We start from the raw sequence: 23,258 nt of genomic DNA on the forward strand, positions 1-23,258 counted from the left end.
CCTCTCTCTGGACCTCAGTCTCCCCTTTCTGTAAAATGGGGATTAGGTTTCAACATACAGACTGTTGAGGGGGACACAAGCAGCCAGACTACAGTGGTGTGTGGCAGTGAGCAGACCTGGCTCTGGTGCATGGTCACACTGGTGCCCAGGAGGACTGGATAGCATGCAGCTCGCCTTGTTCTGCCCAGAATCCCAGCCCCACCCTGTGGAAAGGAGGACCCCATGCTGTGATGAGAGTGGAGAAAAGGGGGCGCCAGAGGCCCAGAACCTCAGTTAACAGGGACCTTCTGGAGAGAGTCTGTGAAGGAGGGAACAGAAGCCTGCTTGCTACTCGGTGTGGGAGGGGAGCAGTGGGAGGGGAGCAGTGGGTGAGCCGGGCCTCAGAATCATCCCTGAGTCCCATTTACAGAGGTTTAGAGGCAGGAAGGCTGCGTGTGCCCTGGAACCTGGAGTTCCTCCTGGACATTGCATTAGGGAAAGAAATGTGCAGTGGACAGCATGCGCCCACCATACACATTCCACAGGGAGCAGCAGACTCGGCTTATCGTGGTTCTATCTGCCGGTTCTCCCCTCTGGCCACCCACTAATCCACATGAGTCTGTGTTGCATTTTAGAGTAAGTTGCAAATGTCTACACTCTCTTCCCACACATACTTTGGCAGCCATTTTATTAACTGAAGGTCAAGATTTGTTTTATTCATGATAACTCTATTAAAAAATTTTTTTCTTGTTAGGTGGGTGGTACATGCCTATAATCCCAGCACTCAGGAGGCTGAGGCAGGAGGGTCAAAAATTCAAGCTCAACCTGGGCAACTTACCAACTTAGTGAACCCTGTCTCAAACTAAAAAATAAAAAAATAAAGGGCTAGGGATGTAGCTGAGTGTGACGGCTGTGGGTTCAATCCCCAGTACTCATAAAATAAAATATAAAATAAAATTCTGCCAAGGGCACACCTATAATCCCAGCACTCAGGAGGCTGAGGCAGGAGGATTGAGAGTTTGAGGCCAGCCTAGGCTACACAGCAAGAACCTATCTCAAAAAACACAAGGAAAGAAAAATTTCCATGGGAATTCTTTGCTGGTAACACTCCAGGATCATGGTCAAGAGCCAGAATCTGTTGATAAGTTTAGGTTAAGACTCCCATCCCTCACAGGGACGCCTGATGATTGAAAGACCCTCAAGAGGATCCCTTTGTTCCAGGTGAGAATTGGTTGGTGAACAGGTCATATCACCCATCCAAGCCTCAATTTCTTCATCTCTAAAATGGGCTCAAGTTAGCACGAATTCCTTAGTGTTGTGTGAGAACAGCTTGGCACACAGTAAGGGCTCAGGGGTGGCAGCTGTGCTGTTACAAGTGTGTCGCTGTGTAGACATCTGGCAGAACCCCTTGTCTTTGGGCATCAGTGTTCTTTTCTGACAACCAGGAGCACACTTTTGCCTGCTCTGTGGAGGACAGAACACAGGTGGATTGAGGGTGTAGCCAGGCCCATAACGTCTCCTGGCTTACCTTTGTCCCCTTCCAAGGGCCTTGACCCTGCTCAGAAGCTGGCCCCCAAGGCCTGCATGAGCACCTCCCCCAGGCCTGGAGGGGTGAGCTCAGTGCACTATGGGGAATGATCCTTGGGCGGGAGCCTGCCCAGCGTGACCCAGATGTCTGCTCTGGACAGTGACTTAAGACACAGAGTTTGCCACTCCTGAAGCTGGTGAACCAGCATGGCCCCTGGACACTTTGCAGGAGGCTGCCCAGAGCTGCACACTGGTTACCACACAAGTTGCCCTGGGCCCGAGGGAGCGCACTCACTAGAGACAAAATGCAGACTGCGGCATGGCCACTGCTGGCCCACAGAGGCCCACAGACTTTCAGGGGCCACAGGGTCTCTTTTCATTTGCTTGTTTTAGACTTGAATTTGTTGCCAACATTTCTTCTTTTTTTAATGTAGAAAACAGACGTTAAAGTATCTTGAAAAATCAGATCTGGAAACACTCGGCCCTCCTCCTGTGGGACAAGCATTGGCTGAGTGTGACTGGGCCAGACATTTTGAAGCCCACTTTGTCACTGCTATGCCAGGGTTACCTGCCTGGCTGCTGTTGGCAACTGAGCCTGAGCCCCTGGCCTGGTTGGTAACATGGACACAGACTCCAGTATCTATGATTCAAGACAGAGTGTAGTGAATAGCTTAGGACAGTGGTTCTCAGTGGGGACAGTTTGACCACTCTGGGGGACACTGGCAGTGTTGGGAGACATTTTTTAGCTGTCATATCTTTGGAGGGTGCTGCTGGCTTCTAGTGAGGGGAGGGCAGGTACATTGTTCAACACCCTACCACGCACATGGGACATTCATCTCTAACAAAGGATTATCCTGCCCCAAATGAATAGGGCTAAGGTGGAGAAACCTTTGGTTAGGTCATCAGCAAACTGGTCTGGAAGGCAGGAATTAATTCCAGTTGTGGGGCTCAAGACCTGCTCCCTGGAGAGAAGGGGTCTTGGTGGACAGATACTTGATGGCTGAGCCAGCTTTCAACTGAGAGCTCTGCAGAAGGTGTGCCAGGCAGGGGTGGTGTAGGCAAAGACCCGGAGGGACCCTGATGAGAGAAAAAGGGGTGATAGGGTAGGCAAGGGAGATGGAGCCTGTGGTTAAAGAAATGTGAAGTTTTTTGTCAAATAGTGTTGGGTTTGAGTTCTGGCTCTACCACTTACTAGCCACGAGATCTCAGACTTGCCATGGGCTCAAACCTCAGTTTCATTATCTGTAAAATGGGGATAAAATGAGATTTTTACGTAGGCACAGCCTGATTTATCCCCACCCCTCCAGTTTTACTCTGTATGCCAGCCATTCTGAAATAATGGCAGTTTACTGAATGCTTCCAGCTCTCTCTGCACCCTCCTCAGAGCCCTCCACATGAAGTTCCTTCTGCCTGGAATGCTCACTCTGGTGTGTGGATCACACCAACAGGTTACAGCCCAGCACCATAGGCTCAGACTTGGGATTTGGAGACTCCACTGGGCTGCATGGTGTGGTGTGGTGTGGTGTGGTGTGGTGTGTGAGAAGTAGGATTGGGAGGCCAGCTGCATCTCAGCCCCCTTCCGCACCACTCACTGGCCTTCAGATGCCAGTGGTGACCCCCAAGCCTGCCGGGATGGATTCGTGCTCCCTCCTCAGCCCAGGAGCCTGGTTGCTCTACAGCACAGGGTTGAAGTGTAAAGGCCAAGATCCCATAGAGGCTACTGCCAGAGAGGCCACAGCAGGCCACCTAGCTTCCATGAGCCTCAGTTTCCTCACCTGTGTAGAACAGTTCTTTCGTTTGTTTTGTTTTGTTGAGACTGGGTCTTGCTAGGTAGTTCAGACTGGCCTTGAATTCATAGCCTAGGCTGGCCTTGAACTTATGGTGATACTCCTGCCTCAGCCTCCCAAGTGGTGGGATTACAGGTGTGTGCTACCACACCCAGCTCTGTAGAACAGTTCTTATAGGATCTGTGGTGTATAGGATACTCCCTATCAAGTTCTTTGGACCTGGCTCAATAGGTTTTAGGTGCTTTATAAAAGCCAAGCTCTTTTGAATACCCTGTGGATACCTGGTACTACAGAGGCCCTGTGAGGACAATCTCCCTTCAGAACCATTCTTGGCTTTACGAATTGCTGGTTTAGGGTTTATGTGTTTTGCTGATTAGAGACATCCAATATTGAGAAAGAAATTTCCAGAAATTTCATTTAAAGATGTGCACAAAAATTTAGCTGTAGTTATTACTTATAAAATGAAAAATTGGAAATAGCTTTAATGCTTACCATTGGATATTGGTTAACATGTGATAAGACAAACAGAATATTATGCAGTCATTCAAGAGGAAGCAGATGAATATCGATGTGGAAAGATGTTCATAATTAAGTGAAAACAATATATAAGACAATGTGTATCAAAAGCATATATATATAAAGCATATATATATAGCATATATGTATACTGGGTGTGGCAGTGCATGCCTGTAATTCCAGTATGTGGGAAACTGAAGCAGGAGGATCACCATGAGTTCAAGGCCGGCCTGGACTACATAGTGAGTTCAGGGCCAGCCTTCAAAAACAAAAAAGCAAAAGAAAACAAAATATATAGACAGCCAGAGATGGTTGTGCATGTTTATAATCCCAGCACTCTGGAAGGCTGAGATAGGATTCTAAATTAGAATCAAGCTGGGGCAACTTAGCTAGACTGTTTCTCAAACAAACAAAAAATAAAACGAGGCTACAGGTGCAGTTCAGTGTGAAGGTGCTGGGTCCTGAGTTCAATCCCCAGATCCACAGAAAAAAAAAAAATCATCTGTGTGTGTGTGTGTGTGTGTGTGTGTGATTTTTTTTTTGAGACAGTCTCACTATGTATTGTAGGCTGGCCTTGAACTCACTAAGTAGCCCAGGCTGGCCTCAAACTGGCAGCGATCCTCCTGCTTCAGCCTCCCAAGTGATGGGATTACAAGGGAGTGCTGGGATTGCAAGCATGCATTACCATGCCTTGTTCAGCTATCTTTGAGGAATTTTTATACTTTTTTTCTTATTCTGGATTTTTAAATTGACACATAACAATTGTACATATTTTTCAGAAACGATGTGATTTTTGTTGTTGTTGTGATGTTTTGATACATGGGTACTTTGTGTAATGATCAAATCATGGCAATCAGAATATCCAGGACCGCACAATTTTTTCCTGATTCAATTCATGTTCACTCACAATACGCAAGGGCTCTCCATTCATCTCAGTATTCACTAGTATTTACTAACTTCAGAGTACTGAGCTGCGAGACTAAGTAAGATAATCATATCTTCCAAGGAGACTTGCGTGCATACTAAATTTTGAGAAGCTTTGGAAGAGGAAATTCTCTACCGTCCTGGTTTCACTTATTTTAATTCCTTTCTCCCAGTAGCTCCTAACTTGAGGGCGTTTATTTACTTTTATGTACGCATGCGCACTCCTAGAGACAAAAAGATGGCGGCTCAGCTCGGCAGTCCCGTCTCCCGACCCAGGCCATTGGTCAGCTGCACCAGCACCTTTTTGATTGGTGACCGCAGGCCAAGCCTCACTGCCTATCAAAATTGGCGGGAAAACGGCAGTGCGCAGAATGGCTTCTGCTACTGATTCCTCCACTAGCGGCGGCTCAGCGGCTGTGCGGGTCCCGCGGTCGCCGCCGCTCAAGGTGCTGGCGGAGCAGCTGCGACGCGACGTGGAGGGCGCCCCAGGTGCATGGCGGCTGTCGCGGGCGGCGGCAGGCCGCGCGCCGCTGGAGCTGGCGGCCGTGTGGATGCAGGGCACCATGGTGGAGGTGGGCCGCTGCGAGGCACGGCTGCGGGACCCGAGCGGGGCCTTCTCTGTGTGCGGCCTGGAGCGGGTGCCGCGAGGGCGGCCTTGTCTGGTCCCAGGTAACTCCCGGCCTCTTCCCGCTCCCGAAGGCGGGCTCGGGCTCGGGCTCGGACCCGGCCAAGGGGCTAAGGGTGAGTCGCGCTCAGGAACGGGGCCTGCCTGTCACCTTCGGCCTCCCCACAAAGACAGGTGGCCCCACGCGATGGGTGTGGGCGTCACCCGCAGCCCCTAAAGAGATACACAGGTTCCTGGGACTCTGCAGGCCCCCCTAGTCCAGATCCCAGGCCTTCTGTGTTTGTCACAAGCTCCCTCCCCACGGTTTTCATTTTTTCCCATTAAGTTTTGGGAAATACTGCCCTAGGAGACGCCTATACATCTTTACTATCCCAACTCAAGCGCACCTTCCTTGGGGGAAGCTGCTGGGACCCCCGAGAAAGGACCCTCCTGTCCCTCTCCTTTGAGACACTGTCCTAATTCACTCATGCCTGGTCCTGGATGAGACCTAAGCACATCAGGCTCACCTGGGGGACATGGAAAAGCCCAGGGTTTCTGTGTCCAAAGTGGAGGGGAGGCTGAGAGGGTGTGTTTCCAGTCAGCTCCAGTCATGTTCTTGGCTGTGTGGTTCTCACAGCACCAACTCAGCATCTGGCCCCGTGCCTGACTCATAGACCTCCAAGAACCAGTGACAGCACTGGGCATCAGGCTCTCATCTCACACATTCGCTGATTGCCAGCGTCACTTGTGCAGTAGGCCTGTGTGAGGCACCTGGGCTGCAGCCAACACCCAGAGAGGTAAGGCCAGCTAGGAAGACACACTGGGAAGATCTCTGATCCTTGTGGAGGTACAGCATGGTCCAGGGAGGCTGCTAGAGGATGTGTGGGTTAAGCTTAGGAAGTCTAAAGAATCTATAGGTCTTTCTTCTCCATGGTTCCCTTCCTTGTGAACTCAGGCCAAGGTCACTTTATCCCCAAGGGGCCTTTCTATTCAGAGTCACCCAAGTACAGGCAGGATAGGTCAGTGGTCTTTCCAGGATGGCTTTGGACTCACATTTAATTTGAACTCCTGGCCCCACACCTTCCCTGCTGAGCTGTCTGGTACACTTTTAACCTTTGAGTGTGGATTCCCTCTGTGAGAAGGAGCAACAATTCCTGCCTATTGTGTGGACTCCATGGTAAATGATGGCCTTGACATTGCTTATGCCAAAGCTCCAGTCACCTGTGACTTCACTGCAGGCTCCAGCTCTCTCCCTGTGCCACCCTTGCCCTGGGCTCTGGCCGCATTCCAGCACACAATTAGCAGATGACAAGCCTGGGTCTCTTTTTCACATAGCCTGCAAACTAAAAATGCTTTTCACATCTTTAAATGGCTGAAAAAAATTATGACTTGTGCAAGCTCTGTAAAATTCAAATGTTAGTGCCCATAAGTGAAGTTTTATTGAAACACATTCCTAATATATAGGGTTGCTGTACCATTATAAGTACAGAGTTGAGTAGTGACAGCAGGGTCCCTACGCCCCACAAGCTTGGAATACTTACTGTCTGGTCCTTTAGAGAAAAAGTTGGCCTTAGCTTTGCCCTCAAACTTCATTCATGCTGCTTCGTGTCTCAGCCCCAAGGCAGTCCCTTGAAGATGGGCTTGGGCAGTCACCCGAGTCATTCCCCAGCTCTGGTGTAAGCCTCGTGCCCAGTAGATACCTTCGTGTTTTAGGCAAATGGGCCCACATACCTGCAGGTAGCAGCCATGTCATATCTCTTGCTAATTCATGGTTTTATAAAACTAAGTCATTCCTTCAGGCACAGAGCCAGGGAAGTAAACAGGTCACTGTGATGCAAAGACTGTTGTAGAGGTGAGCCCAGGACATAGTGGAGGACGACTCTCCTTTTTTTCTTTTTCAGAGGGTGCTCATGTCATTGCCTCACAGTCAGGAGAGTGGCAGTTTCCGTGTATGTGAGGTGCTTAGGACAGTCCCGCACCACAAAAGTACACAGGGACTTAGCCACTGCTGACCTCTCAGGCTCCTCAGAAGGACTCTGGCTGCAGAGCATGGGGGGGGGTTGCTTTTGTTCTCGTCCACCTCTTTTGGTCTGTCTGGAGTTTACTTGGGGGCAGAAAGTGGCACAGAGGGACGGCTGGTCCAGGCTCAGCAGTCTGGGGATGGCTTCCTGGGGAAGGCACCCCTGAAGTTCCAGTTGGCATAATCTGTGGGGACCGAGTCTCCTGGATTGCACGGGACTGAGAGCGCCCTGGGATGCAGAACTTCCAGTGTTAGAGCTGGGCAGTCTGTCATCTTGTGTCTGTGTTCAGTGACAGGGGACCGTTCAGTTCCACAGAACAGCAAGGTTCCTTGGAATTCTGGAGGCAGGGGATAGTGGGGTGCTACGGGGTCAGCAGTGAAAGGGGTGTGGGGGGTCCCACCCTGATGAGCCCTGTGGCTGTTGGTGAAGGGCCCTCCCTGCTGCAGGGTGGCCTTGATGCTCACACTGTTGGCGCTGCTCAGTCTCTGGAGCCCCTAGCAGCTTCTCTTTGGAAAGGTTGAGTGCTGAAGATGCAATCTGGTGAGAAGTTTCCCTGCCCTCCAGCTGCCCCGTCTGTAGGCTGAGCCGAGGAACACTGTCCCCCTAGGCTGCACTGGGTGGCAAAGTTCTGAGGCAGGAGCTGCCCCAGGAACAAGGATTACACTGGCCAGGTGGGGAGCAGAAGAGCTGGAGAGGGAGACCACTGGTGCCACTGGCATGGCCAAGGCAAGAGGATGGAGGATTTGGGAGGGGAGGCAGCCTGGAGAGCTGCTTCATGGCAGGAGGGTGTGGGTGGAATGAGTGGGATTAGTCACAGTGTTCGAGGCTCTTGCCTCCATCTGGCTGTGTCTCCTAGCAGGTCTCCTGTTCACCTTTCCCGGGTCTCTGTGTGTATGTGTGTGGTACTGGGGATTGAACCCTGGGCCTTCACACTGAGCTACATCCTCAGCCCTTTCCTTGTTTTTTACTTTGAGACGGGTCTTGCTAAATCACTAAGTTGGTCAGGCTGGGGTCCAACCTGCTGTCCTCCTGCCTCAGCCTCACAGTCCTTCGGTTGCTGAGGGTATCATCTCTACTAGCACTTTATGGCTATCGACAGAATATGGCAAGTGTAGTTTTAGAAATACTGTATCCCCTGTCACTGAGGAACTAGAGCGAAATCTGGAGGTAGTCTTAGAAAGCCCTAAGTGCATCCTGCCTGGGGTGGATACCTGAGGGTCACAGGCAGCTTGCCTGGCTTCCCTCGGCCAAAGCCTGAGCTCACTCAGCCCTGACGATGGGAGCAGGGCATGCAGAGGGGCTGGCAGCCTGCCTGTCCCTCTTGCTGTGTTTGGGGAATTTTTTTACACAATTGCATTTTGTGTGATTTGAGTCTGGCCAAGTTTTGCTTTCAAGGAGAGTCACTTCCCCAAGGGAGTGGGAAGAGAATCGTGGTTAATACGTCATTCTGTCACCCTTTTGGCAGCCTGACCTCTCCTTGATTTGCTTGTGTGTGCTCAGATGCAGGGGTGCTCAGATACAGTTGGAAGTGGCAGGGAGTGGTCCTGGGAGATTGGAACAGTGTAGCAGTGTATGGTAGTGTGTGCTGATGCCTGCCCGACCATTGTGGCAACACTGAGGGAAAATTGGATTTGCTTTTCAGCTGTCTAGGAGTGGCTCCGCAGAAAAAGAACCTGTTCTGTTCACAGAAACTAGTCAGATACTCTATGGCATTGAGCAAAGAGCAGAACTAGAGAGAAGCTTGGAGTTTCTGCCCTGCTCGGGGTGGTCTGTCTGATTCTAACTTCCCCGGATGTGGTCTCCATTCCTTGGGCATGATAACATTGTATTTCACAGTTCTGTTTAACATGTTAAAACCAGAAATCAAAGAAGATGCAGATGTCATTTTCCAGGTTAAATACTGAATTCATTCATACATGTGTATATTCTGTCACTGCCTTTGTTTTGATATCTACTATCCAAATTTTAATTTAATTAATTGCTTCTTTGCGGTACTAGGGATGGAACCCAGGGCCTCGCCTGTATCAGACAAGTGCTCTGTCACTGAGCTACACCTCTAGCCCTGGAATTCTGCTGTCTCCGATTTCTTTCTCTGACTTTATTGGGTGGTCGAGGGCGGAGGGTGGTCCCCAGTCCTCTTGTTCACATGCACATTACCACAGGCTTTCCTCCTTTTCCTAGGAAAGTATGTGATGGTGATGGGAGTGGTGCAGGCCTGTAGCCCCGAGCCGTGCCTTCAAGCTGTGAAGATGACAGATCTTTCCGATAATCCCCTCCACGAAAGCATGTGGGAACTGGAAGTGGAGGATTTACACAGGAACATTCCTTAGGTGACACTGGAACTGGCATTACAAACAACCTTTCCCCCGTAATGATCTCAGTTCTGACTGTGTGGATTCATGGACATCACTCATGTATATTTTATCGACATTGTGTATTTCTCAAAAGAGCCACAGAGAGAACTGCTTTGGTTGACGCAGGCGTCTGGATGCAGGGATTTTTAAGGGTTAGGAGGCTGCAGTTAACTCGGCCTCCACTGTCCCTTGCTTTGACTGTGTTTGCTGATGAAAAGCAGATGCTGGGATTATAAACGTACACCACCATGCCGGGCACATTCAGCTGTCTTTGTGCTTCAGATCCCACCCAGATATTGAGGAACCATTTTGGTTAGCTAGCTTCCTTCACAGGGCGGGGGGCAGTTTTAGATGTTGTCAGAATTTCTCTTTGAAATTAAAAAACCGAGAATGAGAACAACTTTCATTACTTTACCTAAACTTCTGTTTCATAGCTGTCAAGACACAGCAAGGAAGCAATCTCCTGGTTTAGAGTTCTTACATCTTTTTGTACGGAATGAATTGTGTTATGATTGTATTGAATGTTGGATTTCTGTTCCCTACTTCTTTATTACACATGCTGGATTTATCTTTAGAGTATAAATACCAAGGAAGTCATACTGTATTCCAACATTGCAGTAGAGTTTTGCCTGAATTATTGATACTGTACCACTAATAAATTTTTATGTGCTGTGTTTTTTAAAAATAAACTTTATTTTTAAAAGCAGTTTTGGGTTTGCAGAAAAATCAAGCAGAAAGTATATATATGTTTCCATATGCCCCACACTCTCCTCCCCAGCTTCTATTATTAACATCTGTTAGTGTGACACATTTGTTACTATTGATGGGCATTTGATTACATTGTTACATTGATATATTCTTATCAGCCAGCTTTTACACTAGGATTCTTGCTGTGTGCTACATTCTGTGGGTTTTACAAATGCATAATGACATGGATCAATCTCATAAAGATCTTCCATGTTCCCTCCTTTCATCAACCTCCCAACCACTGATCTATTTCCTGTTTTGCCTTTTGCAGAGTATCATATAGTTGGTTCATACAGTATGTAGATTTTATAGCCTGGCTGCTTTCACTTAAAGTGCATTCAAAGTTTCTCCATGTCTTTTTGCAGCATTTCTTTTTGTCACCAAAGGTGATGCTCCATTATATGCACGTAGTTTGTTCATCCAGTCTACCTGTTGAAGGACATCTTGTTTGATCCCAGTCTTTGAGAATCATGAAGGGAGCTGTGGTGCAGTTTTGTGTGGACAGAAAGTTTTCTCCTCATCGAGGTAAGTGGCTAGGAGTACCACTGCTGGTTCATGGGGTGAGTCTGCAGTTAGGCCTTCTGCGAAAGTGCCAGTCTCTCCCAAAGCGGCTGTATTGTGCATTGTCACCAGCAGTGTGTGAGACATCCTCACCAGCATTAGTGTTAATGATTCAGATTATCTATGTTTTTAAAACTATCAGTGTTTTCTTTTAAAGGTAGGGCAAATTGGAAAGTGTGCTTTGTTTTTATTACTGATCTGGGCTTGTTGACTGGTGGAAGCTTGTTTTGAGCTGGTTTATGTCACAGAGTGGAGTTTTTCAAGCAATATTGCTGCACATTAATGCAAGCTTTGGAGCCCTGTAGACCTGAAGTTGAGCCCTTCATCTGTTGCTAAATTTGCTGTGTGGTTATGAGCAAGTTATCTAACCTCTCTGTTCTTCTCTTCCTTATCTATAAAATATGTCACACCTAGCTCATGGCACTAGTGTGAGAAATAAGGATGTATATAAATTAGTTTTACATAGTGCATGGTATATGCTAGGCACAAAACTATTGTTGCTGGAAAGCAGTAAATTCTTGCTTACATCCATCATTGCCTTTGTGTGTGTGTGCGTACGCATGTATTTTTAAATATTTAGATTCACAGAAAACTTGTAGAGTTAGTACAGATTTCCCATATTCTTGCACCTACTTTCCCCAGCCATTAACATCTTCCATTAGTATGGTGTATGGCACATTTGTTACAATGAATGGGGGAATATGAAGACCTTATTAACTCCAATCAGTAGTTTATTCAGATTTGTTTTTTTTTTTTCTAATGTCCTTTTCTGTTTCAGGGTTCCATCCAGGACATGCGTTCTGTTCAGTTGTCCTGTCTTCCCGGGCTCTCTTGATTGCACTGAAATGTATCGTTTCGGGGGGGGGGGGGGATGGACACCAGGGCCTCACACAAGCCAGACAAGCGCTCTGACACTGAGCCAAACCCTCAGCCCAAAATGAATTTGGATGCGGGTCACTGGATCTCTGTTAAAGGATTCTTACGGCCAAACTTTGTCGTGAAACCATTTTTGTTCCCCCAGCCCTGGGGCTGGGTGTGCTGGACATACCCCGGTTGGGGTCCGCCTCATCTGAAACTCACTTTTCTTTTTGCTGGAAAGCTGCCCCAGGCTGCCAAGAACATGCTGACCAGACCCTGCCTAACATGTCCTCCCCTGACTTCTGGCAAATAACACTGGACTGCAAATGGCTGGCTGGGTCGCCATTGTTGCCAGGCAGTCAGTACATCAGGAGTATGCGGGCTGGGCAAAGGAGGGTGCTGTGTGCCTTATCCGAGAGCCCCCCCAATGGCCGCTGCCCCTGCCCTGGAACTACGCCACCTCAGCTTGTGGTTTCTTTCTCCAAACATTAGAACTCTCACTCTTTCATCTCGTGCTTCTTCCTTGACATCACCAACTGAAAATAGATCCAAAGGCTCTAGGTTGCTGGTGCCAAACAGAGTCATCACGGTGCTGGCAGACAGCAAATGACTGGTGACCAGCTCAGGGTCTGGGGCAGTGCAGCTTCCCTTTTGAAATTAGCTCTTTTCTAAGAACTGAAAATAAGCAACCGAGCCTGTGACTTCACTTTTCTTGGAACTGCTTTACATTACAAAAAAAAAACCCCCAAAACCCTCATTTAGCTGGTTTTGGATTGCCTGAGTTCCCTAATTCTTCCCTTTGCATGTTCTTGTAAAGCTGAAGATTTACTGCAAAATTCTTCAGCCTCGGGTGAAGCAGGGGAGACACTGAGTACATGAAATCATTGTTTCATCTCGTGGCTTGTGTGCAATTTCATGAGAAAGGACAAAAATACCGTGGAAGAGACACCGTGCAGAACCATGCTCAGATTCCAAGGGTCACAGCCCTGAGATGTCGGGCCACCAAATGGGTTAGGGCTGGGGCTGTTGTGCCTCAGCCATTGTTGCCATCGTTAGGGCCCACAGTTACTGAGAAGCATGTTGCAAATGGAAGGGGGGGGAGCAGGGGATGGAGGGGCGGGAAGGCGTGGAGGGGAAAGGGATGAAAAAAGAACCAAGATGTCTTATGTACAGGTCCCAGCTCCCATGGTGATTATAATCGTGACACAGCGAAGATTACAAATATAAAAAAATTAGGACGTCCCTGAGAAACAGCCCCTTGCAAGGACAAGGCGGGAGATGCATCTTCAGCCATGGTTACCTACATTTAGCTGATATTTTAGAGCCTGTGCAAAAGAACACCATGAAGGGGCCCCAGCCTGCTTAGGATAAGGGAGACAGCAGTGTTGTCACACCTGCAATCCAGTCTCGATCCACTCTTCCCTCTCTGGCCTTGGGGTTGGAGGTCAGTCTGTGAAGTGGAAAGAATTCATCCTTCGTGACATGATTGCCGCTGGGATCTTGGGACCTGGATTAGATGCCCTTTCTGGATGGGGATCTCTGTAGATTGGCACATAAGTTGTCCTGAATCTGCCCATCTCTCTCTGACATGACTGTGTCACTCCTCTCTGTATCGCTGTCCAGCATGGGGCTTTGCCTGACACACAGGCAGGCAGAATGGGTTGGGACTGGCTCTTAGGCCAGGAGACAGAGGAAGACAGAGGAAGGTGCGATGTTCCTGAATTTACACTTGGCTCACAGGAATTTTCAAATGAAAGGAGGCCCTCATGGGCCTTTTGAATCAAGCACCCTGTGTAGTCTATGTGGGGCCTGAGAGTGCCCTGAGGTACAGAAAGAATACTTGGAAAGGCCTAAAAGGATGGCGCAAAGGGAGTAAGGCAGTCGAGTCCAAAAGAGGACTTACGTGGTTCGGGAAGAATCTGAAATGATAGTCCCATGAGAATCACTGAATGTCTGTTGATAAAGATGCAAATCCAACTAAGAGCTTCGTGCCAGGGGCTGTGCTGGAAACTTCCACCACATTACTACATTTTATTTCCTTTCTCTGGGAGATGTGTTTTCCCCTTACAGACATGAAAACCTCAGCCATGGAGATGAAGTCCTTTGTCCCGGGGCATCCAGCCAGCAGGCCACAGGTACAGGTTGTGAGCCAGTAGGTTGTGTCTTCCCCCCTCCCTGTTGTCTGGAACCCTCTGTTGGTGGCAGGACCTTCTTTCTTCACCGAGTAGCATTTCCTCAGGGCAGTTCTGGGATGGGCGCTAGCACCCCCTGCTGGCCTGTCCCTGGGAGCTTGGCTGGCCTGAGCTGCCTGAAATGGGAAGACTGCCAGTGACCAGAATGAAAAGCCACAGAATGAAGTAAAGAAACAAAATGAGGCCATGGGAAGTTTTACAGATATCCACCCTGGGAGATTTGCCAGTTGGGGCCTGACCAGGGTAGGGGGTGGGGAGAGTGCTGGATTTGACCACCAGATGAGTTCTTTGGGGCCTGATTGTGAATCCCAGCCCTGCTTATTAACTAGACAATGTTGGGCAAGTTATTTCATTTCATCGAGCCTTCTTAATCTGGAGAGGAGTGATGATTGTGGTCAGAGAAGTTAAATAGCTTGTTCACAAGGCTGATGACCAGAATCCAGGCAGGCTGAGCAGGTGTTTAAAAATGTGTTTCCTTGGCCTTTCTGCTACCAAGCACACACTGAGCGGCTGTGTGCTGAAGGCTCTGGGGACCCAGAACAAGACACGTGACCAAGACACGTAACTGCTTCCTGCACACGCAGTGTCTTCTCTGATGCTCATCAGGCCTCATCTCCCCTGTATGCACCCTGACTAATTTCTCCATCTCAAGGCCCTTATTTAATCACATCTGCAAGGCCACTTCTGCTACCAAAGTAACATTCACAGGTTCATCATTCCAGCACAAGGGTGTTCTGCCTGCCCTCCGGCCCCCAGAGATGTGCATCTGTGCAGAGCAGGTTAAGCCCCAAGGTCTGGTGCCTCACTGCAACACAGCCTCAACTCAGAGTCCCCAGACCTCCCAACTGTCCTCATCTCCATCATCTCCATCTGCCACCGGGCAGCTCCAGGTGCTGTCCATCCTGTTCATCTGTGGCCCTGGAGAGCTCATGAAGCAAGTTACCTGCTCCCCAAACCATGGGCAGCCACCTGGAGGGTGCAGTCTAGTTCTCTTCTGATCCAAGGGAGCAGCACAAGACATAGACAAGAAAGATAAGAAAAAGCAAGTGCACGTGTAATCCCAGCTACTCACGAGGCTGAGGGAGGAGGAGACCACGTTCAAGGCCATCCTGGGCAACTTAGCAAGACCCTGCCTCAAAATTTTCAAAGGGCTGAAGATGGAGCGCGATGATAGGGCACTCACCTAGCATGTATAAGGCCTTGGGCTTAATCCCCAGCATGGAGAAGAAAAAAAGTAGCAGCAGTTTAGTACTTTTGAAAATACTAAACTCAAGCTTCCCTTCTTGCTGGCCAAAGAGGATGGAGAAACATTTCTTTAAAAGATCTGTCTGCATCTAACTGAAATGAAGACCAGGCAGAACCAGGGCTTCCATCCAGCAGTTGCTAGTGCCTGTTTTCAACTGACAGAGTGAGGCCCTGCCCTAGGGTCTCCCAGCGCACCCTGGGCCCCCCTTACAGGTGAAGATGTCCTCCAGTTATGGCCAAGCCTGGCCTTCCTGCAGGTAGGACTCGATTTTATTGTTGAATGTGGTGATTATCCGCCCCACCTGAGGCCACATTTTAGTTAGAATCCACGTGGGCTGGGATCAGAGAGATCTAAGCATTTAGAAAGCTTTTAGCCAGGCACAGAGGTGTACACCTGTGATCCCAGCACTTGGGAGGCTGAGGCAGGAGGACTGCCACAAATTTAAGGTTAGCCTTGGCTACACAGTGAGTTCAAGGGCAGCCTGAACTACATAGTGAGACCCTGTCTCGAAAAATATATATTTTTAAAGCCCTTGGGTGATTCTTCTAATCCAACAGGTTTGCAGCTGAGATCTGCAACTCCCTGGGCTAGAGACCCTGGGAAGGAGGAGTCAGAGCCGATGCCCACAGCACTGGTGGAGGCCTCCTCTATAGGGAGCCTGGAGTCCTGAAGACTAGGAGTACGAGCCACTCAGCCCCAAGGCCTTGGAGGAGGAGAAGCCAACACGCAGGAACCTGGCCATCTCCCTCCCCAGCATCCCAGACCTTCTTCAGGGCTGGGCTGCTGCCAAGGATGTCAGGAGGTGATACCAAGTTCCCTTGTCTAAAGTGAGTCCATTTCCAGTCAGATACTAAGTAAACAGTGATGTGCTTGGCACGTGGGTGAGTAGAACATTTGCTTCTCCCCAAATGGGACAGAGCTGCGCTAACACAAGGCCGTTGGCCTTGTGGAGCTGTTGAGAACTTGAAATATGACTGGTGTGCCTGGTAGCATGGCCAGTTAGGAAACAGAAATAGAGAAGCTTCCTCTCCTTCAGGGTGGGCTGTGCAGAGTGGCTTACAGTGGGGAAACCTGACACACTGCCTTGGCCAGGTGACCAAGGTGAACATCAACATTACATCAGTTGTCAGTGTGGTGGCACAAACCTCTGATCCCAGCACTTGGGAGGCTGAGGCAGGAGGACCACTGTGGGTTTGAGGCCAGCCTGGGTTACATAGTGAGTTCAAGGCCATCCTGAACTACATAGTGAGACCCTGTCTCAAAGCAAAAAATACAAAAAGCATTCCATCAGTGACATGGCTAGAATGCACCGGTGACCAAAGTTAACCGTGTGTAACCCACGAAAGAGTCCCGGTTAGGCCAGGACCTAAAATCGCCTAAGGACTTCCAAGGCCAGTCCTTTGTGTGCTCGTACAGCTCTTGTAGAGAGCAGAAACAGTGTCCTACAGGGCCCTCAGGAGGCTGTGATAGCCCTCCTGGAGAGCTATCGGGAGGTGTGACAGCTGGGACTGGTACTTGATACCTGTGATCAGAGACTCATAACAAACTGCCACAAATGTATGAAAACAACACAGACTTCTCATCCTGTCTTCCGTGGGTTGGGGTCTGACGGCCTGGTTGGATTCTCTGCTGAGCTTGGTGTCAGCTGGCCAGCTTGTAGGAGACTCCTACAGAGCCTGCTTCCAGCCCCTTCGGCTCATCAGCGGACTTCAGATTCTCAAAATTGTAGGACTGAAGTCTTATTTCCTTGCTGGTGGTGAGCAGAGGGCTCCCCTTGCCTCTTAGAAGCCCCCTTAATCTTCCTGCCAGGAATTTGAGTTGAATATTTTCTAAGCTTCCAACCTGATTTCCTATCTACCATCTGGGCCGAAATTTAAAGTATTCAGGTGATTAAATCCAGCCCCTCCTCTCAAGGTCAGGTGATTTGGGACTTCAATTACATCTGCAAAAATCCACTCAGAGGGGTTTTTTGTTTTGGCTTTTTGTTTGTTTGTTTTGTTTTTTTGAGACCAAATCTGGCTACTACATAGTTCAGAACTCACAATTATCCTGCTGCCTCAGCTTTCTAAATGCTGGAATCACAGGTGTACCCCACCATGGCTAGCTATCAGCACCTGGTAGTTGATTGAACACCTGGGAGAAGGCGTATGCAAGTGGGGGAATTGTGTGGGCTCCGCTGACCCATGACTGGGGCACGTGCCTCTGAGCCTGTTTTCTCATCTACACAATGGGAATGAACACAGGCTTGTCGGATTCGTCTGTGTTGATGCCCTGGCCCGGACGTTTCTTCCTGCTGTTACTGGTCACCTGCCTGCAGAGCTGCCCTGCCCGTTTCCAGACCTGCCTTGTCTTTAAAAGTATGAGAAAGGCACTTTCCCTGTGTTTCCACATTCTCCGCTTTCCTGGCTGGTGGCATGGCCCTTTAAGGAGAGAGAGCTTGCTGGCTCGGCTGGCTCAGGGATCTTGGTCTCTCCTTTTGGTAGGCTGGCTCAGACCTGGCATGGGACAGAAACATCAGTGGGAAAAGGCCTTTTTATAAACATGCGTAGTAAAATGTATATCCAAGTCAAACATACACGTAACTGCGCATGTCCAGGGTCCTTAATGAGCTGGGAGGAAGTCAGTTTCCACCTCCTCCCTCCCTGCGCAGCTCATGGGAGATGAGACATTTGGCTTTAGCCTTCGTTTCGCCACGAGCATCCTGTTTGTTCCATGGTTATGGGCCCTTGTACCAAATTTATCTGAAAACCTTGTGAAATTATTTATGGAGAAAGAAAGAATGAGGCATCATGGGGAATGGGAAAGCAACCAGCCAGTTTTGCAAAAGTTCCAACATGGGTGGTTTCTAACTAATTGGAAAAACATGTCTCTTCTCAGTTGACTTAATCCTTTCCACAGAGCCTGGGGCCTTAAGTGTTCCCAGAAGGCTGAGGGGCATAATCATCTCCCAGGGTGGCCACTACAGGGACAAAAAGGGCAAAGAGTTCCTGCTGCCTGAGGGTCTTTCGCGTGTGGCCAGCTTATCAGGAGACCCTGTCACCAGCCTTCCTGGTGGCATGTAAGGTGTCGTGGGTAGCAGACAGCGGGGACTCCTCCTGGCTTGAAATTTAGCCTTTGAAACTAAAGTTTCCAGAGACAATTTAGGGTGCAGACAGGAAAAGGAAGCAGCAAGGGTTGAAATGGCCAAGGTGAAGACTCCCTGGCCCTTTGGTTCCACAGTAAGCACAGTGCCAGGAACCTTCCACTCTTTGACAGTCACTTCAGAGGTGTGGAAGTTGATGGTCTTGCCCTCACTTCTTTGGAGCTCTCTGCAAGAGGCTATTCCCAGGAACAGATGATCTGGCTGGGCCCTTGCCCACCAGTGCCTTCGAGAGAAGCCTGTGGGGAGCAGAGGGAAACTCTGCCCTGGCTGACCCCCGCACCTCTGGCCAGGCTCTGCAGGAGCAGACAGAATGACCTAAGCCCACACCCCGGCTTTTCTGGCTGCTCTCAGTCCCTGGGCTGCTGGGCTGTTGTTTATGAGATGTTAAGAGCGACCCCTTCCCCATTTTAGGATGAAATGCAGCACGTGGACAGCCCTGTGCCCCGTGTGAACCAAGGGGGTGACCCTGCTATTAGAATTGTATTGGTCTGTGGTTTCCTCTCATCTCCCCACTTCCTTCCCGAAACTGAGAAGAGGCTTTACAGGAAAGGAAGGGCCTTTCAGATCCTGAGCGAAGCTGGGAATGGACCCTTGTTGGCCACGCCCCTCTCGCCCAGGGTGACTGCCTGGTTTGTGGGTTTGAACCATTGGGGCCACTGAAGCACAACTGGCCTGCCAGTGGGTACTGCCAGCCATCCTGCAAAGGCCACCTTTGTCCCTGGGAGGTGCTTCAACATTGACAGAAAGCTCTGTCAGGTCTTGTCCTGCTCAGCACAGGCCACGGGGAACCTATGGCACATGTGCCACAGCCGGCTCTTACCCCTGAAAGCTCTAAAAGGTTCGCCATCACTGGCCTATAGTCACATCTAAGGACAGGTCTGCAGGGGATCGTTGACACAGAGTGTGTGGGACATGGCTCCCGCCCTTCGGTGTTGGCCTCTCATCACCTCGGATTCTGCAGTCATGTAGGACGGCCCCACATGACATGCCCCCAGTCATTAAAACAGTGAGGGGCAGGTGGCCAGGCTGTTGTTCTGCAGCTAGCGATGAGCCTGCTGTTTGCAGGGACAACTGCTTCGTTTACAGGGCCCAGCACAAAAGAGACATGCTGTCTAAATATGGAGGTTCAAGATTGCAGCAGAAATGGATCCTCCTGAGCACAGCCGGGGCTCTGCAGTTTGTGCCTTGGCTGGGGAAAGAGTGCAAGGAGGGCAGCTGGCCACAGGTGTGGTGACTTTGGTCACTGCCCTTTGGGCGGGCGAGGCTCAGCTGAGCAGTGTGCTGTGTGCAAACATGAAGTGACAGAGCTGGAGGAGGTCCATACAGCAACAGCTCTCAGGACCTGAAGTCCCGAGCTTGGACACCTGACTTGATCAGCTGTCACAGGTTTAAAGTAAAACCTGGAAGACCAAGGGTTGATGCATTAATATTGTCACCACACAAGTCAACATTTTCTAACACCATTTAAAAATTTTTGTTATATCTGTGACTTTGGATTATGTGTCTTTTGTACTTCAATCAGAGAAAATTGGTGAACTTCAAAGCAGATCTATCACTGCCAGGTGAGCTTACTAACCATGGGCATAAAGGAGGCAAAAGAGTTTTCTGTTTTTTCTCTTGTTTTGTTTTTTTGAGATAGGGTCTCACTATGTAGCTCAGGCTGGCCTTGAACTCCTAGTGATTGTCCTACCTCAGGCTCCTGAGTGCTAGGATTACAGGCGTGCTCCTGGTTGTCCTTGCCTTTGACCTTTGGCCCCATGCATTCCTGCAAACTCTGCCTATGGCAAACCTTTGTGGGGACCCCAACTCTTCGGTTTTCTGTGAGATTTTCAAATGAACTTGTGTTATCTAGGAAGGCCAGTGCCACTCCTGGGGAGCAGTTTGTATCCGAAGAGAATGGGTGAGGGGTTGCAAAGGAAACTGCTGTTTGCAAAGTTTGGTTTATAGGAATTATGGATGGAAAAGAAAAGTGAGTGCCATTTTATTCTTTCTCCCGGATGGTAAGTGGGAGGGTGGCTGTTCCTGGGTAAAGTGAGTCATGGAGGGTGGAAGGTGAAGATGAGGCAGGGAACCAGAGCCCCTCCTTTCTTTTGGGGGGACCCCTATCTGATTCACCTGCCAGGCACCAAGCTCGAGGCAAACAGATGCTCTAATCTGACTGGAGGGGCAGATACAGATTCTCTAGAGGGGTGGTGGTATGGTTTCTACCTAAAACGTTCCCCAAATCCCCATGGCTCACAGCTGGGGCTTCTGAGAGGCAATGGATCATGGACATGTGATACTGGGTCATGGGTGTGTGGTGCTGAATTGGTCCACTGATGGTTTATAGCTGGGTGTGATGTTGGGCGGTGAAGCCTGGAGGGAAGAACTGGGTCACCAGGCGTGGCCTGGAGGGGGAGTGTGTGTGTATCCTTCCTCCTCTGACTGCTGCTGCTTCCTGCCTGACTTGCCATTAACTGTTTTTGGTTTTGTTTTAAAATTTTTATTAGTACATGTCTGCAGTACATAATGATTACATCCATTTGGGGAGTTGGTACATGTACATCTCAATTATTTTCCCCTTCTTCACACTCCTCTTTTTGCCAGCATTGACTTCATTTACTTATCTTATAAATCCTTATAAAGTTAATTATATATACAGATTAACAACCAGATTAATAGGCCAAAAAACATGTAAAACATATAACACAATTATAGTAACTCAAGGTACATTTTTAGATACATTGTCCCTGCTGGATTACAGTAACTGCTTTTCGTCTCCTTTTTTTTTTTTCCTATTATCTGTCTTTTATGTTGCATTTTCTTTATATAGCCATGGACTCTTTCTCCTCTGTGATGCCCCTCTGCCATGCTGCCCTGCCTTTGAGCAGGCCAACTATGGGCTTAAACCTCTACAAACTGTGAGGCAAAATGAACCTCTCCTGGGTTGGTTTTTTTTTTTTTTTTTGGTACTGGAGATCAAACTCAGGACCTTGCGCTTAGGAGGCAGCCAGCGGCACCACTGAGGTAAATCTTTGGCCGAAACCTCTCCTCTTTTAACTTGGGAGTGTCAGATACTTTCTCTCAGCAGTGAGAGAAGTACCTAAGACAGGTGGGTAGGGGACGGAAGAAGGGAGTCTGCAGAAACTGAAAGTCAAGACTTTTGGGGGGGAAACTTGTTTCATGACGAAACCAAAATATCATTTGTAGGTCTTCCTACTGGTCTTTTTAAAAATTGAGATGTAATTCACAAAGCATAAAATGCACCACTCTAAGTCAGGCATGGTGGCGCAAGCTGCAATCCTGGCACTCTGGGAGGCAGAGGCAGGAGGACTGGAGTTTGAAGCCAGGCTAGGGAACTTAACAAGACATTGTCTCAAAATAAAAAATAAAGGGACTGGGGGTATAGCGCAGTGCAAAGGCCCTGGGTTTAATCCCCAGTTCCATGCAAAACAAAAACCACTCTGAAAATTTTAAAGTTGTTAGGTGTATTCTCAAGGCTGTGCAACAATCACCACTAATTCTAGGGCATTTTCATCACTCTGAAAACAAACTGCTCACTACCAGTGATCCCCCAAAGCTCCCATCCCCCTTGTGCCCTGGTAACTACCCAATACTGTACATCTGCTTTCTGTCTCTATGGATTTGTCTATTCCAGACCTTCTACGTGTAGAAACCCAGAATATGTGGTGTTTTGTATCTAGCTTCTTTCTTTCAGCATAATGTAAAGTTTTCAAGGTCCATTCCAGCTATAGCGTATATCACCGAGTACTTTGTTTCTTTTTATGTCTGAGTAATATTCTACTGTGTCGCTATGCCACATTTTATCTATGCATCAGCTGATTGGTGTTCGGTTGTTTCCATTTTGGGCAAAAGGGACTTTTTGACTCCTAATGAGATTGTAGGAATCCCAGAGCTGGGCCTGGGTTTTAGAAAAGACTTAAACAGAAGTGAGGAAAAAGCACAGTATCTGATATTCCCCATGGAAAAAAGACATTTCTCAGTTGTTGTTTTTTTTTTTGGTACTGGGGATCTCTCCATTTTTGATTGTGCTACCAAAAAGTACGAGGCCCACATATTACATATCTACCTTGTCTAATATTAATGGAGCCCCCTTTTAATTCATATTTGTATAGATATCTTTCTCCTTCCTGCTGCTTTTCTTTAATTGTTTTTATATTGGAAATGTGTTTCTCCTACACAGCATATAGGTGAGTCATGTTTTGTGTTTTTTTCCAATTCCTTCTCACATTCTCTGTCTCTCTCTCTCTCTCTCTCTGTCTCTCTCTCTCTCTCTCTGTCTCTCTCTGTGTTGGAGTGCTCAGTTCATTTACATTCAGTGGGATTCCTGCCATCGGTGCTATTGTTAGAATGTCTTTGTTCCTTGCTCCTCATTTTCCTGCCACTCTTTGGATTAGTGGAGTGATTCTGAACATTTCCTTCCATCTCCTCTCTTGGCTCCTTGGCTCTGTCTTTTAGCTCTGTGTATCCGCAGACGTGTATTTTCAGTGGTTTTTATAAGGGTCACCGAGTATATCCTAAGTCATCACAGAACTTCCAGTTCCTGTGGCCCGCTTTGGCGGTGAGGCAGTAACAGAACCAACTCCGGGCTCAGATGGGCCTTGGAAACCTGCTGGGAGCCAAAGAAGTCAGTCACGAGGGCCACGTGCTCCACAAGGCCATTTACATGCAATGCAATGCCCAGCACAGGCAGACTAAAGGACAAGGAGGGGATTATGGGACAGTTACCTGGGGCTGAGGGGAAGGAGGGGTTGGGAGAGCTGGTGACCCAGGCCGTGGGTTCCTGCCATCGTGGGCATG

General features: G+C 48.8%; 1 protein-coding gene across 4 annotated transcripts in view; it reads left to right on the forward strand.

The window, feature by feature from the left end:
• Rmi2 (RecQ mediated genome instability 2) overlaps positions 1-10,401 on the forward strand; it is a 33,983-nt gene extending 23,582 nt beyond the window's left edge. For 2 of the 4 annotated variants that reach the window (XR_015447992.1, XR_015447994.1), the window contains one exon: positions 9,540-10,401. Coding sequence is in view for 2 of the 4 variants with exons in the window: in XM_021244452.2 (XP_021100111.1) it covers positions 5,105-5,474; positions 9,540-9,688 (519 nt within the window). In the remaining 2 variants the exon portion in view is untranslated. Of the gene's footprint in view, positions 1-4,941; positions 5,475-9,539 lie in introns of those variants that run through there. The other 2 variants (XM_021244452.2, XM_004864897.3) reach the window with 2 other exon arrangements.
• Positions 10,402-23,258: the final 12,857 nt, after the last annotated feature.

The sequence above is a fragment of the Heterocephalus glaber genome, unplaced genomic scaffold (genome assembly GCF_053883595.1).
Source record: "Heterocephalus glaber isolate CG9 unplaced genomic scaffold, H.glaber_assembly_v1.0 deba00001781, whole genome shotgun sequence".
In the NCBI taxonomy this organism is placed as follows: domain Eukaryota; kingdom Metazoa; phylum Chordata; class Mammalia; order Rodentia; family Bathyergidae; genus Heterocephalus; species Heterocephalus glaber.